General features: G+C 35.0%; 1 protein-coding gene across 3 annotated transcripts in view; it reads right to left on the reverse strand.

Moving 5' to 3' along the window:
* LOC129806188 (runt-related transcription factor 1) overlaps window positions 1-20,725 on the reverse strand; it is an 89,156-nt gene that overhangs the window by 47,065 nt on the left and 21,366 nt on the right. The window contains exons 1-3 of one of the 3 annotated variants that reach the window (XM_055854590.1): window positions 15,825-16,301; window positions 6,869-7,411; window positions 4,812-5,028 (exon numbers count right to left, since the gene is read on the reverse strand). In XM_055854590.1, coding sequence (XP_055710565.1) covers window positions 4,812-5,028; window positions 6,869-7,105 — 454 coding nt within the window. In that variant the 5' untranslated portion in view covers window positions 7,106-7,411; window positions 15,825-16,301. Of the gene's footprint in view, window positions 1-4,805; window positions 5,029-6,868; window positions 7,412-15,824; window positions 16,302-20,725 lie in introns of those variants that run through there. The other 2 variants (XM_055854588.1, XM_055854589.1) reach the window with 2 other exon arrangements.

Consider the following 20,725-nt stretch of genomic DNA (forward strand, 5'->3'; position numbering starts at 1 on the left):
TGTGGAATTTACAATGACACTGACGCCCAAATCTATCGATAATTTGCGTGACATTTTACCCCATATGCACGATTGAGAGAGAGTCTACTGTATAATTGTCATGTCTAGGGAAACTGGGGCACCACCAAACACGAGGTAGCACCAAACACTAATTTTTATTTCTAAACTACTTGGACTATCTCGACTATTTCTTCAGTGGACAAGCATTCCTATAATGCCCAAAAATTTCTATAAGTCTTGTCCTCTGAAGTCGAATATCCTATTAAAAAATTGCAGTGTTTGGTGCTATCCCGTATTTGGTGGTGCCCCAGTTTCCCCTATATGAATATTTCACTTTTATCAAAGGTACAACGGAACCCGGAAGGAGCATCCCTGCAGGTGGTCCTCAAAATGAATTAACGAATCCTCAAACCTTAAAAACATGTGAATTTCCTTCTTCATTCTATTAAAGTCGCTTTACAACTTGTCCAAAAAAAAAGAATGTATTTGAATTGTGCATTCCCCATCTCCAATTAAGAACGTCGCCTTGTCCGACTTGTAAGACTCAAAATCCCAATTCAAAATCCATTAGACTACCTCCCTCCCAAGTTGTTGACAAAAGAAAAATTGGCAGAAGTGAAGTTGAATAATTTTTCGTCATGGGTGTTGTATTAAAAATGAGATCATCATCATCCATTTATTCACTTTATAAATAAATAAAATTGTCTTGGTTGTATTTTTGATACATCCCTCAAAGGAATACCAAGTAAGTTCATTTTTTTTCTTCCTCCTGATTCTCATTTCCTCTGGCCCCTGTGGAAGCCAACCCCTCACGAGCACCACCGACGTTAAAAGTAAAATGAGAACATTGGCAAAGGAGCAAAAAAAAAGTATCCGGTTCCGTTTCAAAGGTAACACAGGAAAGAAAGTAAGGTAAGAATTTCTCTGTTCATTATTCACTTCTTCATTGCCAGTCCATAGTGGCCACATTTTTTCCCACCCACTTCATCTTCAAAATTCACCTTCTAGCATCCCTGAGCCTGTGATGGAAATTTAAGTGGAGGGTCGTAATTATAATTCAACCCAGACTTTCCCTTAGCACTCGAAAAAAAAACGGTAGAAATAGGTGTTTTTAATAATTTACATCAACTTGAAAAGAAAAAGAGATGCAAACTCTGCGGGGGATGTTGGAAAAAAGAACAAGTCGGAAAATTATGTCTCCTTGTTTTTCCCCTCATTCCCTTTAAGAGACAGAAAGTAGGAAAAAAAACCTCCCCGTCAAAGCAACTAATTTCACTTTAGCGCCAATTTTTCCTCACCTTAATTCCAGATGCAATAAATTTAAGACTCTTTCCCCGTAAATGGTTGGAAAAACAGAAGGAAATCCACAAGAAGAAAACAACAATCACCAAAGGAAAAAAATGTACATAATGACGATGATGATTAGGTTTAGGGTGGAAAATGGATTTTCCACATCGCCCAAGTTTCAGAGGAAAGAAAAAAAGATGAAAAATAGCTTCATCAATTGATGAAATACATCCCACTCTCTTTCCCTGGAAACCCACCAAAAGCCCTCTCTCCCTGGAAAATGGCAAGGAGGATATTTGCCTCTTAATGTTCATCTTTTACTGCTCATCTCAATAAACAATGAACCCTCATGGAAATCTCGAGGGAAAAACACTCACCAATATTTGATCTCCCAAAAAAAATGCGGCTTCGCATTGGGAAATTGTAAATTTGAGAACACGAAGCTTATCTCTAATTAAATTCAATTTCCACGAACGTCTTAGTGAAGCTATACTCCCCGAAAATGAGGGTGATACGGATTCTTTATTCCCCTTTTTTTCTGTATCTCAACCAGAGAATTGACAAGGGAATGGGAAATTCACGCGGAAAAATCTCAACCGTCACTTTTTCCTACTCTCTACTTCTGTGATCTCTGAACCTTCTTCCTTATCACCTTTGGAAGACATCTGAAAAAAAATCTGCAACAGGACCCTTGAAGTGAATTTAGAAGAGACAAAATTCGGAGATTCTTAATTTTATCCACAAACAATTTATTTCTTCTCCAAGACAACTTCGCTCATAATATACGAAAGTGACACTTTATGACTTCAGCATACCTTTTAGATCGGGAAAATTTCAAGAAATCAAAATTCACGTCTCCTTCTTTGCCAATGCTTTTCTACAAGTCTCTCTCAGTTTTTTGTACTCTTCTTCTGCTTTTAAACATCACACTAAGTTCAATTTTGTTCAATCTAATTTGAGGTGTGATAAACTGAGAGAGATATATTCAAAATCTTTGAGAAAGAAAGAGATGTGAATTTCGATTTAATGAAATTTTCCTGATCTAAAAGATGTGCCGGAGTCATTAAATTTAATGGCTGCGCGACACCTTTTAGATCAGGAAAACTTCTAACAGTCGAAATTCGAATCTTTTTCACGCGTTTTAAATATGTCTATCTTATTCTTTCGCACTCTTCTTCTTCAACTAAACATCACTCCAATTTCAATTTAACTCAATTGATTTCGGAGTGCGAAAGAATAAGAAAGACATATGCAAAGCGTGTGTGAAGTAAAGGCTTGAGTAAAGGTATGTGAATTTTGATTTCATGAAATTTTCTTAGTCTAAGGTATATCGGACTCATAAAAATAAAAATTGAAATTCATCTTCATTATTTCAATGGAATAATACTTTACTATTACTTCCATTCTCTTTTTTTTAATCAAGTACTTCTACATTTTTAGAACATACTCGAAATTTAGTACACGTAACCAGTAATGTATAATTTTGATCCATTTTGCATTAAAAGCGAAATATTAGCACAGAAATAAATGTAGCTTTAACTAGTTTTATGGTACTGTTCTAATAAAAACAAAAAAGAGATATTTGCCTCCGGAACATTTTTTAGTACATGACTGTTCTCATGTGCTTTTGCGTTATCGGCTTTTGTCACTGCTTGTTCCTGACACGACTATTTGGTGAGTTTAGAACACGACGTGAACTAAGGAAAACGGTCTTGAGAGGAACCAATTGCATGAAAGTAATCATGTACTAAAAAAATGTTCAGAAGAGAGATTTTCCCTTTTTATTTTTCACTGAAATAGCCTCAGTTTTGAGAAATATTGTAAGTTCCTATAACAAGCTCATTTAGTATAAAAACGTTTAAAATTTTTAGTACAATACCTATTTTAATATAATTGCTAGTTTCTAATTAAATAATTAGTTTACTCTATCGAGTAAACTGTAATTAAAAATAATTAATGTAATTAAAAAGATCGTATTGTGTACAACTAGGGAAAAATGCTTGCACAAGGGAAAGTGTCCTGTTTTTAAAATATATTGCGGAGTCACATTAATTCAGTAACATAGGAAAATTTAAATATTATGAAGCTTGGGACCATGCAAAGCATTGGCACTTCCCCTAAGCTTTTTGTACCATACTATTTTTTTGACTTAATTCTCAACAAGAATGAATACATTATTTTTTTATTTTTCCAATATTTGATTCTATATGTGAAAATTATGCTACGAGTGGATTTAGTACATACTTTAACCCTATAGTACTATACCAGTTTTTATATGTTTCAATTCGAAAATACTGAAGGAATCGAATTTTCTTGATTTTCTATGAATCGTTACCAAAATAGCAGATTTTCAGCAAAGATCAATTTAGTACATTAATCATATAAGCCTAAAGTAACATACTATTTTTCCTGTATCGATTTTCAAATACAGGAAGAAACATGTTCTGGAAGTTTTATTTAATAATCGCAATTTTTTATTAAAAGATTATTTAGTACATTTCTGTTTTAAGTTTAGAGAAATACCAATGCTCCCCTTCAATAGGTTAATATAAAAGATGAAATAAATTTGCAAAATAAATTCCGCTATTTGATGAAATTTCTATCATAAGATGATTTAGTACAACCGATTTTTGAAATTTATAGGTATCTTCAAAAGGCATCCTATATTAGTGACTTGTTCTTATACATGGAAAAAAATTTAGATAAAAAACTGCAGCGTAATATATTTTGGTACAACCGAAAATATAGTCAAAGAAGTACTAAATTGTTTTATATACGCCAACCATTTATCCTTTAAAAAAATCTAGAGTACTTTGAAAGCAATTTTATCCGACAAATTAGTTTAGTACAGCCGTGTACTAAACATGACAGCATGTAAAATGGTCGAATTTCAAATTATATTAAACTATAAGCAAATAGTTGTATTTTAATCGGAAAATTCTCATTCTAAAAGAGTAATTTTTTGGGATACAGTCATCGCAGGTTTAGAACAGACATGTGCTAGATTTGAAACAGAAGAAAAAAATTATAGAATTCCAAATATGTTTTCTTTGAATATTTTTACTTTCAGAAAATTTTCCATTCAGATACTTAATTTAATTTTCTCTACAAATGCAATTAGTACAAATATGTAGTACTAATTCATTTAGTGAAATTAGACTAATTTTATTGGTCTGAAATTCTGCAAATGCTTATCATAAGAAAAGTTATGTGAAAATTGTAAAATGTGCCAGTAGAACCCTCAATGAGCTGTTTCCAAAAGACCAGCAAAGAGATTAAAAAAGGACTTTAAATAGGGACACAAAAATTAGACACCCTTCAATAGATTTTCCGCTTTTATCTGACTTTGAACTTTTTCCGAATGATTTATCGCTAATTTTCCGTTTTTATCGTTTGCATTGAAATAAAAAGAAGCACTAATTGGGCCTCCAATTGAGAGGGATTCAGAGTGGCAAAAATCAACAGTGCTTGAGCAAATAAGACAATGATAGAGTTATTTTGGATAAAAAGTGACATACTCTTACCTCTTCCGCTTCGACCTACAAACCGCAAATCGTTGAATTTAGCCACTTGATTCTTCATCACGGCCGTACTATTTCGCAATTCGCCGCAGTAGTTCTCATCGTTTCCCGCCATCACGGTGACCAAAGTACCATCACCGACCTCACCGAGTGCCACCACTTTGAATGCCACCGGCAAGGTTTTATTTGATCTCCAGTGCTGGGGTAACACCGTGCAAACCTGCCCAATAGACCATTCAACTCAATTAGTGCGTATGCTAAAATTAGCTAAGCCTCATTCAGAGGGGATATCAGGAAGTACAGGGAAGACAGGGAATTTTGTAAAATAGGCAATTTAGAATGATAAAATACAATTATCGACATTTTCTAATCTTTAGAAGAAAATTTATAAATTAAAATAAATGAATTCTCCATGGAAAACATGGGCTGCTGGTTCAATTGTACGCATAATACCGTTCTCAAGGTTCGTAGTGAGTCGAAAACGAGTTGAAGTGCGCATGACAATTGGTTGAGATCAGTGGCAAAGACGATCAGAGCCAGAGCGCCCCCATTGCTCTGTTGGTAGAGCATTCGCCTAGATAGCAAAAAGCCTCCAGTTCAAGCTTGGGTGGAGGTAGGAATTTTTTCAAACACAAAATCTCGTGGGATTACGCTACCAAGCGAACAGAAGTCTGTTCAACCACTTTCACAAAAATTTTATAAAGTTTTAGAACAAGGGGAGGGGCTAAATTCCACAATGTACTAAACAAACGTCAAGTATGTGGAAATTTACCTTAAAAATTTTCACAACAATCTGTGAACTTAATTTTTAACAATTTTTTGACAATTAATAAAATATGCACGATAGTACTAAAAAAATATATGAAAAGTAAGGTTATAGCATTATTTTGTGCTAAAAGTTTAGATTTTTATTTGACAGATCACAGCACTTGACAAATTTTAGTACAAAATATTGCGTGAAAAACTGAGTAGAGACACACACCAAAATCTTTAGTTGACTAATTTCTGGCAAATTTGAAATTTTATTTCAATTGAGGTACTATCCTAATTCCAATTAAAAATTAAAAGAGAAAAAAATCATTTGGTTTTAGTACATTTAGAACACTAGTGAAACTCATATAGTTTTTCAGGGAACCCGGAGGACTTATACATTTTTCAAAAAATCCGGGAAACCTATGTATTTTTTCAGGGAACCTATGGGGAACTCGGGAAACCTATTTATTTTGCTAGGGAACCCACGAGAAACCTGGGGAACCCAAACATTTTTCATGGTGTTCTCGAGGAATCCAAATATTCTTTCGAGGAACCATGGGAACGGGAACTAATATATTTTTCAGGGAACTCTCAGGTACCCTGAGATCCTACATATACATTTTTCAGGAAACTCGGGGAACTTTTCAACTCGTGATTTATTCAGGGAACCCGGGGAATCCAGGTATGTTTTCAGCAAATCTAGGGAACTCATTGGGGAACTCGGGGAACCCATTCAATTTGTTAGGGAACCTACGAGGAACCTTGGGCACCCATACAGTTTTCAAGGAATTCTCGGGGAACCTATATGTTTTTTTAGGAAACCCTGAGAACCCATACATTTTTAGAGAACTCATGGGAAACCTATGAATTTTTCAGGTCACTCACGAGGAACCCATATAATTTTTTAAGGAACCCTGATAACAAATGAGGAACTCATTCATTTTATTAGGGAACCCACGAGGAACCTTGAGTACCCATACATTTTTCAGGGAACTCTCGGGGAGCCCATGTACTTTTTCTGGGAACCCGGGGATCCCATGGGGAACTCGGGGAACCCATTCGTTTTCTTAGGGAACCCACAAGAAACCTTAGGTATCCATACAGGTTTCAAGGAATTCTCGGGGAACCCTGGAATCTTATACATTTTACAGGGAACCCTCGGGGACCCATACATTTTTCAAGGAACCCGAAGAACCCATGTATTTTTCGAGGGACCGGGAACTCGAACCACTCTTATTCCTTATGAATCGCCCCTTGTGGAAGTCGTGAAAATATATTTAATTAAAACCTAATAGAAAATCACTCACCACATGGGGACATCCCGTTCTCACGAGTTCTCCCGGATGTTCAGCCATGAGACCCTCAAGAGTCCGTTCGGCGAGATTTTCCGCCGTGAGGGCAGTCATTGAGGGATTGCTGGCAGTAGCACTATTTCCAGCACTTCCTGCTCCTCCACTACTTCCATTCGTGCTATTCATTTGCATTTCAGAGCCCTCCAGAGGCACTGAATTCGTTGTAGAACTCACTTCAGAAGCGAGGTGCATCTTTTGATCAGTTTCCAGAACACACTATCACTCACACTTCACTTAATTCTAAACTCAGAATCCTCCACAATATTTCCCAGACATTTCTTCACCATATCACACAAATCCCCTTTTGAATTTCTTTTTTGCCGTGAGGCCCCTAAACTCTGTGCATTATTTCCTGCACCAGATGATCCCTATTTCTCTTTTCTAATAGAGACATCCTTTGGTATGTGAGAAAAATTCTCCACATCACTTTTCACATCCCAATTCCCTTCCTTTTTTTCTCTCTCTCTATATTCTGGTCCTTGGAGAATCCAGGAATCCCTGTATGGAAAGAAATAAAAATCAGAGAATTTTTTTATATGGTGATTCTGTCAAGAGGGAAAGATCAAAGAAATGCTTCCTCCTCCTACGAGAAAAGATGTCACACAAATTTTCTTCCACCAAATTTACAATTGAACATTCACGTCAGACTTCATCAAAATCCCAACCATGGATGATGGTTAGAAAAATCCTTATAGGAAATGCCTCGAAAGTCACCAAAGAGATCAATGATTCCGAAGGGTAAATCACTGCCAATTTCTTTTAACTTCACCCTCCCCCAAATCCACCCCAAAAAACTTGTACGCAAAACCCCTTTTAGAACCATTCCACAAATCAACAAGTGCGAAAACTTGAGAAATTACTTCAATTTTCTCCAAATAAATTCACTCTCTACTTCTATCACTTACGTGACACTCAAACTGTGGGCATGATTTTACCACGAGACTCTGGCTTAAATTAAGAGTCATCCCAACAATTATAAATCGCTCAACTGCCGCAATTTTCATTGCATATATCGCACAGTTGCAGTAGAAGCGGCATAATCATTCTTTCATTCCAGGAAATTCATTAAAAAAAAGTAGATTTGAAGTCCGAGGAGGAATTGCGCTATAGGGGAAAGGCTCATAATTTTGTCCAGTTTCTTATTTTGGACACTTTGAGGATAAAATTGGACACTAAAAATAATTTGATTAAAATTATGGACTTTTAATCCAATATTTGATGAGTAACGAATTCTATCTAAATATTTCTTCTTTTTGGAAGATTTTAACACTAAATACGTTAAATTTTGAATATGATTTGAGTTGAAATTGCTTTGTTGAAAATTCAGTGTGAGCAATTGCTTACGAGAAATACGACAGAACTTCTTATTTACATCAGTCTTATTTAGCTATGATGAAGTACTAACAATGTTTCTTCGCTTTTTTCAGTGATATTGATATTATTAAATATTCATTGAAAATTGTGTTGATTCACGTTAGTGGTGATTTGTACATTTGATCTGAAGTGATATTTGCCTTGCGAATTAGATTTTTCGTGTGAAAATGGGAAATTTCCTAAGACATTCACCAGTGCGGTGCTACTCCTTATTTTGGACAGGTATTTTTCTCACGAAATTTCGTGAAGTTTTAGTTTTTGTGATGACTAGGTTGGACGAATGCCTGGAGAAACAAAGGAGCATCATCTCTATAAAAGAGATGTAGCGAGAAATGCCTTGAAAAGTTCCCGGAAAGGCCAGGGAATGAGCGAATCCGCACGTACTTGGAGTACCGAAGTCAACTCACTTTAATGAATGATATGGAAAGTTTCCGGGCTTCTTGTGACATCCTACGGTCCCTTTACATAAACAGGAAGAGGACTTGGTAAGATTGGTTCATGAAATGAACAACAATGGGCATCCTGTTGAGGCGGATTAGCTGTCCAAATTTACAGCTAAGTTGGCCAAATTAATAAACAAGTTGTCCAGAATAAGAGCCAAATTCACCTCTACATATCAATTCATTTTTAAACGTATTAAAACTAATTTTAGTAAAAACAAGGACAATAAACCCTTGCCAAGTTTCTAAACAACCCTTCTGAAAAGAGAGTAACAAAAAAAGTCAATTAGTATTGAAAATATCGCACTTCAAACTTGGAATATCGATGCTTATCAGCAGCCTGTCCAAAATTATGAGCCCTTACCCTAGATACTTTAAAAATAAATTTTAAAAAGGCACTGAACACACGTAGGTTATGGTATTTTTTGTTACATGATCAAAAATTAACACTATTATAATTTGATCATAATTTTTAACATTATTATAGTGTGAAGCCTTGTGTATTTCAACCAAATTTGTTGAATTTATAACAAAAGTTGTTGAATTTTTAAACAAAAGTTGTGTAAAAATTGTTGAATTTCCAATTAAGACTTATACTTCAGTCGAGATGCTTTACATTGGGCAAAAGTCATATAGAAATTCAAATATTTATATGCATAATAACTATTTCGTGAAGATCCGAGCATCAGTTGTAATCATTTCGCATTAGAGGGGATCCCGAGTACAGGAAAAACTAATAAAAATGTTTAAAAAGGCAAAAAAATCAAAATCTTCGAAATGAAAAGAAAATTCAACAATAAACAGAATTCAACAATTTTTGAATTTACACATAAAAATTCAACAATTTTTAAATTCAACAATTCCAAATTCAACTTTAAATTAAACAATTTTAAATTAAACACTTTTTCCAAATTTTACACTATAATAGTGGTGTGAAAGATTACACACTACAATAGTGTTATTTTTTTTTTTACTGTGTATCTTTTCCTAAACAGGAAAATAAAAATTCAGTGGTAATTTTTACAAAGCTGCCCTAGTTTGCTCAGCTTCGTACAAAATTTGGCTACCTTCGTACGCATTATTTTCACCGTAAACTCTACACCCGGATAAAAAAAATTTCATATCAGTATTTAGATAGAACACTTATCTACTTGTTTTAATTGTTTGCAGGAGGTATCATGGGTTTTTAAAACTAGTACATGCAATTTTCCTAAGAGATGTTTTTGTGATACTTGGAAAATCATTTTTCTGACAATGCAATCAGTCCTTTATGTTTGAATATAAAAGGATCATACCTATTGTATTCATTGGATTTTCTTAAACACTAGAAATCGGTCTTACGGTATATGTTTTGAGCATAAGTGATACCGAAAATTATAGGATCATATGAAGCATTGGCACTTTCTCATACATAAACAGAATATGTAATATCTTGCACGTTATTTTGTTTTAAATATATAGATTATTACAGTATTTTCTACGAATTTATGATAAGGAATACTTTATTCAATACTTTCTGTATGTTTAAATTAGTTAAAAATCATCCAAAGAACAAATCGTGTAATCGTCAGATGGTAGGACGTTCGGACAAGAATAAAAATTTCTTTTCTTCTCAGAGCTTTTGGTGCTCTACGCAACTTTTGGGACCTTCAGTTCTGGAAACAAAAAAAAATTATTCTGGGCTGAACGTCCTCTTATTCAACAATCACTGGATTTGTTCATCATTAAATTTTAATTTGCAATTTCTCAGTTTTCTGCGTCTTTTAAAAATTCATTCAAAAAATAATTATGCCCTCTCAATTGCAACTGTGCGATATGCAATATGTGATGGGAAAATGCGAGGCGCAAAAGCGCAAACATTTGCTGGAAAATTATTATATTTTGCCAAGTTACTGCGAAAAAAAATCATCTAAAAATTTTCTCTCTAAACAGATTTTCGTCCACAGAGAGAATTATCACAGGGAATGAAGCTGTATCGTGGCTGTTTCCACCTCAAAATCAGGGAAATTTGGTGGGAATTTTCATGGGAGAGCTACAAAACACAATAATAAACCGGATTTGCACACCTGCAGGCACAAAATATCACTCAAAACACCACATTCATCACTATTTTGGCCGTCATATCTACCCTTCCCGATTATAATGAAAATTTAGTTCTCTCTAAACTCATGATACAATTATTTTGGGAAAATCAGGGAAACACTTCAATCATCCTATTATAGAGTTCAAAATTGCCATTTTACAAACCAGAGACCAATTTGACATATTTTAAGAATCATTATAAATGAAAAACTTTGGTAAACAATAAAATAAAAAGAGATGCTATTAATACACCGAGAAAAAAACGGGGGTGCGATTAACTTTTTTCCTTATAACTTAACTTAACTTTTTAGGTGTAAAAATATATCAACATTTTTAATGTTAATTTTACACCTCTTGAAGGGTAAAATTAACATGAAGAAGGGTACCTTTAACCCCTAATACACCTAAAAAGCATAATATATACACCGATTTCGGATCAATACTGAAGGGTAAAATAAACATTTCCGAAATGTTATTTTAACTTTTTCGGATTTCTCTCAGTGTAGGAATGATAAGTATCATTGTCAGTTTGAGGTTAAAGTAGCATATAAACAAAAAAAAATATTTCGCAAAGTTCTTCGTAAATATTTGTTAATTCCAACTGGATACAAAAAAGTTCGTAAAAGGTTGTAAATTTTTAGAAACATAGTTCGTAACATAATAATTTGAGGAGCGTTTTTACAAAAATTTGTTCATAAATGTTCGTAAACACACATAAAAATGTATGGAAAAGCTTTACGAACAAATGACAAAATTTTACGAACATTCTTCGGAGTATTTTGTTAAAAAAAAACTGCTCGTAAAGTGTTCAGTTCATTTTACGAACAATGTTTATGGAAAAGTACAAAAGTTTTCTAACTTATAAATGGATTATACGCTTCAAAAATATTTCGTAAATCTCCAGTGGAAATAACAAACATTTACGAATAATTTTACAAAACATTCTTTTTGTGTATAGATAAATTATAACCAATAAAATTATCTAATTGATAAAAAAATAAAGAGTAATAAAATAAAAATCGGGTTTTGAGATATCCTACTTTGAAGTTTGCAAGAAAACAAAATTTCATATTTCGCTTTTATGTAATTACAGCGCCTCTAGTGTGTATTTTACGAAGTAGCCTTGTCCTAGAAAGCTTAAGGTCATATACAAAGTTTTTATTTCCATTATAGATGATTTAAATGTAATTATTTAAACCGGAGATATGACCCCTTAAGGGGTTACGTGGTTCTTGTAATTAAAAAAAGATATGGCAAAGCGTCCCAGCTTTTCGGAGTGCTCGAACTCACGAGAAAGAGTTATCCGTGTATTTTCTCTTCGCATACTCTCATATTTTCCATACTTTTCTCATATTTTTCAAAGCTTAAAATTCTATTTTGTTAATCGAACTAGTATTAACTAGTATTAATACTATTAACTATAATTCTCAAAATAGAATTTTTGCTTTGAGGTATTAGAGAATAATTGAAACATTCAAAGGCTGCCGCTTTCAAAGGCAAACCACTTTCCCCTACTAATTTGTTACCGATTAAATTGATTGAGAACTTTAAAAAAAACACTTCGAAATAAGAAAAAGCTTAAGAAACGTTACGTGTTAAAATACTTCAGTATGAGTAACAAATATACGGACAAATAAAAAGGTAAATTCGATAAAGGCAAATTATTTACAGGTATCTTATCGATTCACTACCGATTAAGTCCATTACAGTCGGGTTCAAAATTTCAAGATCTTTCAAAAAAATCCGAATTTAAACAAATCGGTTGAAAAATAAGCTCTCCAAAATGATTAAACTTTGATCTTCGAAAACTCGATATCGAAATATTTTTCAAAGGTGTCCAAGGACGAAATATTCTCCTTGACTGCCTCTAAAATATATTCGAAAATGAGGAAAATTGTAGGAGTCGTTTGAATTTTTTAAGGTCAAAGTGGAACCGGTCTGAAAAGTTCATTTTTCAACCGCTTTGGTTCAATTTGGATTTTTTGGAAAGGTCTTGCAATCACTAATGAAACGGTTAAATATCCGTGAGTGACTAATTTTTCTCGTGTTTATATTTTTTATCTGTCCGTATGCTTCCTACTCATGCCAGAACATTCTAGACTGATCATTTCTCTACAAATTTTTGATTTTGAAATACTTTTATGATTTTGAATCAATTCAATTTCTAGTAAACCAGTAAGCACCAGAAGACCATGCAAAAAAAAATATTTCAGGGAGAGCTTTATCTCGTGAGTTCGAGCATTGCACAAAACTAGGACGCATTGCCATCACCTTTTTGTTCAAAATTTTACCTAATTTTATTTTATTTTATTTTTCAAAACATTCTTGTTCGAGTACGAATTTAGCCTATCCTTTTCCAGAAAGTATTTGGTTTTTGACCACTGATAAGGCTATCATAAGTTGTCTTCAGAAACAGTGTTTTGGTTTTTAAAGATCTCCAGAAATTACGTCCCATCGCTGAATACATAAAATTATCAAAAAAAAAACATTGATAAAATCTTGTATTTCTATAAGAGTTTGCATTAAAAATCTTAATGTGTTGAAAACTAATTGAGAAAATATGAATCTTTTTCAGTTTTTAAAACCCATGTAACCCCTTAAGCACAAAAAGCAATAAAAAAGGTTTGTTTTAGATTATAGACTTGTACTTAACGGTCTTTGGAAAACATAAAAAATTGTTCTACTAAAATTTAAAAAAATACCTTTGATTTTTAAATGCATAATTTATTCAAAAGAGATATATCGTGTTTGAGCAACCATGGGTCTCTAAAATCTCTAATTGAGTTTATCGATGAATACAAGTATAGGGGGAAATGGGGTACACCCAGGGGCCTCTCGATATTTCATTTTTCCATACGTTTTTGAATAGACGCACTGAAGACTATTGGCAAGTTTTTTCCTAAAGAGAATTGACTTATCAGTCTGATATAGTTCGAAATTGCGAATTAAAAGCTATCTAAAAATTCATATTTCATAAAGCTCGCCGAAATAATACAAGAACTACGAGGAAATTTGTTTAAATCGCGGTGCAATAGCTGCAAAATTTTAGCAAGGAAAAGTGAAAAATATCTTCACTTTTTATTAGGCTTGATGGGCCCCTGGGTACATCTTTGAAATTGAGCACTTACTCTCATTTTTAAAAAGAATTGGGGCTTTTCATAACGCAATATGACTTCACAATTGGCTGGTCGTGCTAAATCATGTCAAGGTAACGTCCAGTTCCTTTAAAAATTAGAAAAAAGCCTACCGCAGAGGTACTTCAATTTAAAGGTACTCCACATTCCCCTACTAATCTCAACGTATTTTAAAATGCATGACCATCATGGAAAGATCCTTGCAACCTCCAATATTTTTCTTAAAGATTAAGGCCGATTTTTTTTATTTCAATAAGAAATAGTCAATTGATTTTAAATCGTTGCCAAAGTTTCTAAAATAGCCTCGACTAACGTTGGTCCTTCGATCCGTATTTAAGAGAAAGTTTATGGTTTATAAAAATTTGTATAAAAGATTAAAAAAAACACAGAATGGATTATATTATTGAATGTCTAAGCGAAAATAACCCTAGCAGTAATTATGGAGTCTCAGGTGCACATATAAAAATTAACGGTCTTCTAATAGAGCGGTATAATACGGGCTTCAGACCTAAGGCTTAGCCATATGGCTTAACTACTCTCATTTCTTTTTAATCACGATTTTTTGGAAAAAGTTAATTGGACTCAAAAACCAAAAAATTGCTCAATATTTAATATTTTAAGACCTTCGGAAACTAGGCTAAATCTCTAGTCTGAAGACCGCTTAAGACCTACAACGAGTATCTTAATTTTCAACGGTTGCCTTACGTCGTCCTCGAATCCTTCACATTGAAGATGACTACGACCGAATGTAATCAGCTTTTAAGAATTTATGATTAGGGGGAAGTGGGGCACCTTTGAAATTGGGATTTTTCACCTATTTTTTGATAAAGCTGAGCCTTAACGTGATATAATTTAGTTGCACAAACAGATTGAGAAGCTAAATTACATTATGATATGGCTCACTTCCACTTAAACATAGGAGAAAAATCCCAATTTCAAAGGTGCCTCACTTTCAAGGGTGCCCCAATTCCCCCTACTGCAACGACTAAAGTAGAGAAAGACTTTCAGGCTTTGCACACACCCTGGCTTCGAACACTTCTTATTTTTCCCATATTCCTTTAATGGATCTGACCTAATAGCAATACATTTTAATAGCAAGTCTTAAGTCACACATTTCCTGAAAAAGTTTGGTCGGATTCATTAAAGGAAAATGGGGAAAATATAAAATGTTCGAAGGCAGGGTATGTGCGAAACTAGACCAATTTTAACCTTAAATATAATCTTAGGGTGTCTACATATTGTTAGCAGTTATCATCAAAAATTGCTCTTTTAGAGGAAATCGTCCGCACTGTTGCAGGTAGAAACGTCAAAATTCTGTCAAAAATGCGACTTTTGACGAAAATTGCTCCCAATGTGTAGAGGCCTTTATACCCGTAGGCCCCGTAGGTGTCTTATTTCTAAAGTTGAAGTAATCCTAGTTAACCACAAAACGGTTATTATAAAGAAAATTATTTTCGTGAAACATTTCCCTAAATTTCCCGTAAATTTATTCGAAACAAAATAGGAAAAACTTATTAAATATCCCAGTGTTAAATGCGACTCTGGCAAAGTTTCATTGGATATAAATTTCACCGCCAATGGATTACACAATTCAACCCCAGCTTGAGTGAAAGTGCGACTTGCGATCAGGATGTGGTTTTACAGGATGCATGATAAACATTTTAATGACTTTTGCAAACTTTTCCCGCCAAAAATTCCACCAAACAAAAAGATATCAGCAAAAAAAATTCCAGGGATTTTGTTGGATAATTTCTGGGATATCCGGAAAAGTCCAAACACACATGCACACTTTTGGGGAAGATGTTCACATAATCCTCATGGGGTTTGCCACAAGAAAGCACTGGAGGAAAAACTAAATGGATAATGCCACAAAACACTCACTTTGGCTTTAGACACAAAACAATCACAGATGTTGGAAGTCTTGAGATTTTCTTTCACTTGAAATTTCCGCCCAAGTCAGTGTTGGTTCTGGAGAATTTTGTGGCTTTGAGCCTTAACATTTGGACTCATGGACACAACCACAAAATCAGCCCAGACTTTTGTCCTCACTTCTTGGTGCTAATTTTTTTTTCCCATGAGAATCTCAGAAGAGGGATGTGTCCTAAGAAAAGCTGGTCAGACCGTTATGATGGTTTTGTGGTTTTAAAAAAAATATATATAATAGCTCCTGGAGATGCTATCGTGGAGCTGTTCATTGAAAGACTATCTTGTGGTGAGTCCAAAAAGTCCCTCTTAAGTCATCATCATCTTTTCTTTCTTTGGCTTCGATCAACGTCACCAGTAGTAGAGTCCTCTCCTCTAACTTCCCACCCACATCCCTCTCCAAGAAAACTCTTCCTCCCAACCTCCTCCGACCAATGTGTTGTGGCCAAATGTTGTGGCGCGCGTCAGGGGATGGTTTTGGTGTAAAAGTTGATCGGTTGTTGTGGGACTCCTTGTCGTCCTCCACAGAATTTCTCTTCCATCCCACCCAATGTGGAAAACCCAGGGATATTGTCTCCAAGGCTCCCCCCGTTCCTGCCCAAAAGAGTGAGATGACGAGGCATTTTTGGGGGTGAAAAAAAGAGAGATGGAAGAGTCGTGTGCACTAGGAATGTGGAGCCAGTAATGTTGATTATCGTAACATCCGAAGGATGCCATCGGCCCGCGTTTCCCAAACCACCCTACAAAAAAGACCTCAAAATGAGGGCGGAGCCTTAACAACAACCACCAGAGTAGTACATTTTTCAGCCACATCGTCGTCGGTGGTTGCCTCTTTGGTGCACCGCTACGTCCTCCACACAAACCTCTAAACGTCTTCTTTTGCCCACCCGACCTTTCTTTTTCGCCAACCACCCCCACCCTCTTCACACAAACACACACACTTTTCCGGGGGAGGAAAATGTGGGGATTGCGCGCCTTCTGCTAAGACCGTCTTCTTCCCTCAAATGAGTATCGAAGTGAATGAGCCTTTGCAAAATGCTCTAACTCTTATTGGCGCATATTGGCGGGAAAATAGTTTTAGTAGCTTCAAGTTGGATAAGCGTTATCGTTTTGTAAAGTAATAAAAGAAGGATAAATAGGGTAAAGTGATACAAGTTGGACAATTCGCCGGTACAAGTTGGACATGGCTTTTTTCTTAATAAATACAGTACAAAATTTGTTTTTAAGCACAAGGAACCAAATTATAAAACTAAAGCATTAAAAATATACAAATAAAAATTGAGTACTAAATTTATCAAGAAAATTAAATTGAAAAGCCCTGTCCAATTTGTACTACTTTAACTTAACCCATTCCTTACCATGGTATTATACATCATACGCAAATTGAGTGATTTTAGATAAGTTATTCCTGGACAACTTTTATCCGAAATTGATTTTTAGTAACTTTAGTTCTTCAATTACTTGGGAAAAATAGTCCGACAGAGATGAAAATACATTTTGTTATTGTTTTCTTGCTTCGCGGAAGATCATGCAAAATTTTTGCTCAAAATGGCGCACTGAAAATTCGACATCCCATGGAATTTATTAAAATTGGCCTTCATCCTCTTTCCTGATTTGAATTCTAGTTGCCAATTTGTTTTATTGGATAGTTACACTATCTAAATCAATAGAGTTTGTAATCAATCAAGGCACAGAATTTAAATTCAGCGACCGCTAAGACGTATGTTTGACAGGGGCTCCCTGCTCCCCCATAATTGATAAAAAAAATTTCTTTTCAAAAAATTCATCTATATTAATCTGTAGGAAACTAATCCCAAAATATGAACATTCTATCTCAAGTATTTCTGGTACATTGACTGAATGGGTTAATCAATAAATATTTAACTTTCCGAAAGGTACGAATTTCTGGATCGAAACCCTATATTTATCTATTCGAAAAACCGGTCTTAATTGGGTATTCGAAAACCCTTACAATAAATCCGTTTAACCAACGTTACAACTAATTACCAGTTTCGACCTAGCTGAGATCGGAAAAACGGTTCTTCAATTCGACTTTACATAGGTTCACAGAAAGCTAGATCACTTAATCTTCTTCAAGCAAAAGGTCTATCCTGTCCACATATAAATACTTCTAAAACTGAGTTGTCCTGATACGTAAGGACTACGTACAGCACCAGTTGCCAGTTTCAATCCAACTCAATTCGGCAAAACAGTCCTTTAGTTCAATTAGTATTCTTCAAGCAAAAGGTTTACCTTTAAATACTTCTAAAACTGAGTTGTCCTAATACATACGGACTAGGTAGCCATTCTGCTAAATGGTATAGTAACGTATTTGATTTCAACCGGCCTTACAACCTATTGGTAGTTTCGGCCTAACTGAATTCGGTAAAGCGGTCCTTCGGTTCGGCGTAACTTAAAGACTTGCACCTTGTTCCACGTCATCGATCCATTAAAAAAATAGATCACTTAATCTTCTAAATACTTCTTTAGCTGAGTTGTCCTAATCATACAGATTAGGTAAGTATAACCATCCTGCTGAATCCTATAGTAACGTATTTGATGTCTGTCGGCCTTACAACCAAGTACCAGCTTTGAATAACCGAATTCAGGAAAATGGTTCTTTAGTTCAGTTTTACTTAAAAACTTACCGCTTGTTCCACATCATTAGTCCAGAACGGAAAACTTCCGATCCTTTAATCTTCCTCAAGTATAAGATCAACCTGTAAGTACTTTTTTAGCTGAGTTCCCCTAATCCTTAAGGATTAGGTTATCATTACTGAATTGTATAATAACGTTTTTAATTTCTACCGGGATTACAACCAACATGCAGTTTTTCCCTAACCGAATCCGGTAAAGCGGTCTTACAGTTGGTCTTTACTAGAAGACTTAACCTCATCATCGGTCCACGCAAAACTATATCACTAAGTCTCCTTAAAATAAAAGGTCTACATTTTAATACTCATTAAACCGGGTTTTCTAAATACATATGGATTAGGTAACCATCCTACTAATGCCTACATATAGTTTGGTAATTGCTTCCAATCAACCTTACAACCAATTTCCACTTTTCACCTAACTGAATTCGGAAAACGGAGCCTTCCTCAATTTGGTCCTTAGCGTTACCTCAATAATGGTAATGGTTTCACTAAAGAACGTGCCCCTTGATCCATATAATCGATCCTCGAAGGCTGGACCGTTTCGTATTTGAGTCTCATAACCGGACGTCTAACGAAAAGTTGTTATCTCCTGTCACAGTTAACCGTAGGTAGTGCCCTAGACACACTTACGACTTAAGCCGAGAGACGACTTAGTGGAAAATGATGAAAATGTAGTTTAACCATTATTTCTAATATAATTACGCTAAGCCGTCTCTCGGCTAATCCTCAAGTCTGCCAAAGCGTTAAACGTAGGAGAGAGGGAGCCTTCCTTACATTAGATCGAAGGAAAGTGATCCATAAGGGTGTAGTGAAATCGTCCTTTGTAGGATGCACTGAACGTGAAGCCAAAGCCGTTAAAATTGATCATTCTGATCAGCCTGATCTAGGTTCAGCTTGAAAGCCTCAGGCTGAACCTTGACAATATTTAGCCCTTAAAATTTGGCGTTAAAATGATCGACCCTAAACTATCATTCACTTTGAGTTTAGGACCAAGGATTATAGAATCTTTGTATAACTTACCTATGCCTGATCCTTGACAATCAAATTTTAGAGGAACAATACATATTCTTGAAGATCAGCTTAAATGTATTTGGACCCACACCGTAAAAGCGAATGACCTTGCACTCCGAGGATAATTTTTTCTCCTGATGTTTCTAATCATTTTGATGATTCTAACAGTTAACGATCGTGTTTATCGTCTTTACCTATCCGATCTAAAATGTTCGATCAGTAAAGACCGTCCTTAAGTGCCAGAATTAAAGAGAAAGTCAACCCCGGAGGATAAAGTCACCACCATCAAATGGACCGATTAAAAACGAACACTGGAAGTCCAAGAAACGTTGAAATCTTTTAACAGGGGTACTACTAGATTATACCGAACTAACATCTGCTGGGATAATCAATATAATACAAACATGGAAGAAATCGTTGGACCCATTTTATAGCAATGTAGGATATATCACATTTCGTAAGGGTTAACTAAAACCCGAAGACACTGTCCCTTACCGTTCATCCTGCATTTGTCTGAACTTGATGTTCGATAAATTTTGTGAAATATAAATTTCAGGGAGTATTGAGAGCTGAAATAAGACGTTATCGTAATACGGGTTTCAGGCCTAATGCCCTAGACACACTTACGACTTAAGCCGAGAGACGAATTAGCGGAAAATGATGGAAATGCAGTTTAACCATTATTTCTAATATAATCACGCTAAGCCGTCTCTCGACTAATCCTCAGGTCTGTCAAGGCCCTATGGCATAGCCATATGGCTTAAACTGCTATAATTTCTTATCCGTCAAGATTTCTTGGAAAAATTTTACTCAGGATTGAATTATTAAGGACAAATGTTCTATTAGATTCCAAAAAACCAATAAAATTGGTTGCTATATAGAATTTTGAGACCTTCGGGAACTGGGCTAAACCTCTAGTCTGAAGACCGCTTAAGTTCGGTTGACTTTGACTCCCTCCTGTTCGTAAGCTTTTCTTTAATGCTAATGTTTAAGAACGGTTCTCATCGATCAGGCATGGTAGATCGTATCGGTAAAGACCAGTCCCCAGCAGGGGACAAAGTCACTTGCACTTACCGTACCTCAGTTATCAAAAACTTCAAGGATTGCATATTGCTCTATCTCTAAGTTAGAGCAATAAAAGCACTTGTGGCGTGTATTTTATGGCATTTCTTCACACACAACCTCAACTTT

Source organism: Phlebotomus papatasi, chromosome 3 (genome assembly GCF_024763615.1).
Source record: "Phlebotomus papatasi isolate M1 chromosome 3, Ppap_2.1, whole genome shotgun sequence".
Taxonomy (NCBI): Eukaryota; Metazoa; Arthropoda; class Insecta; order Diptera; family Psychodidae; genus Phlebotomus; species Phlebotomus papatasi.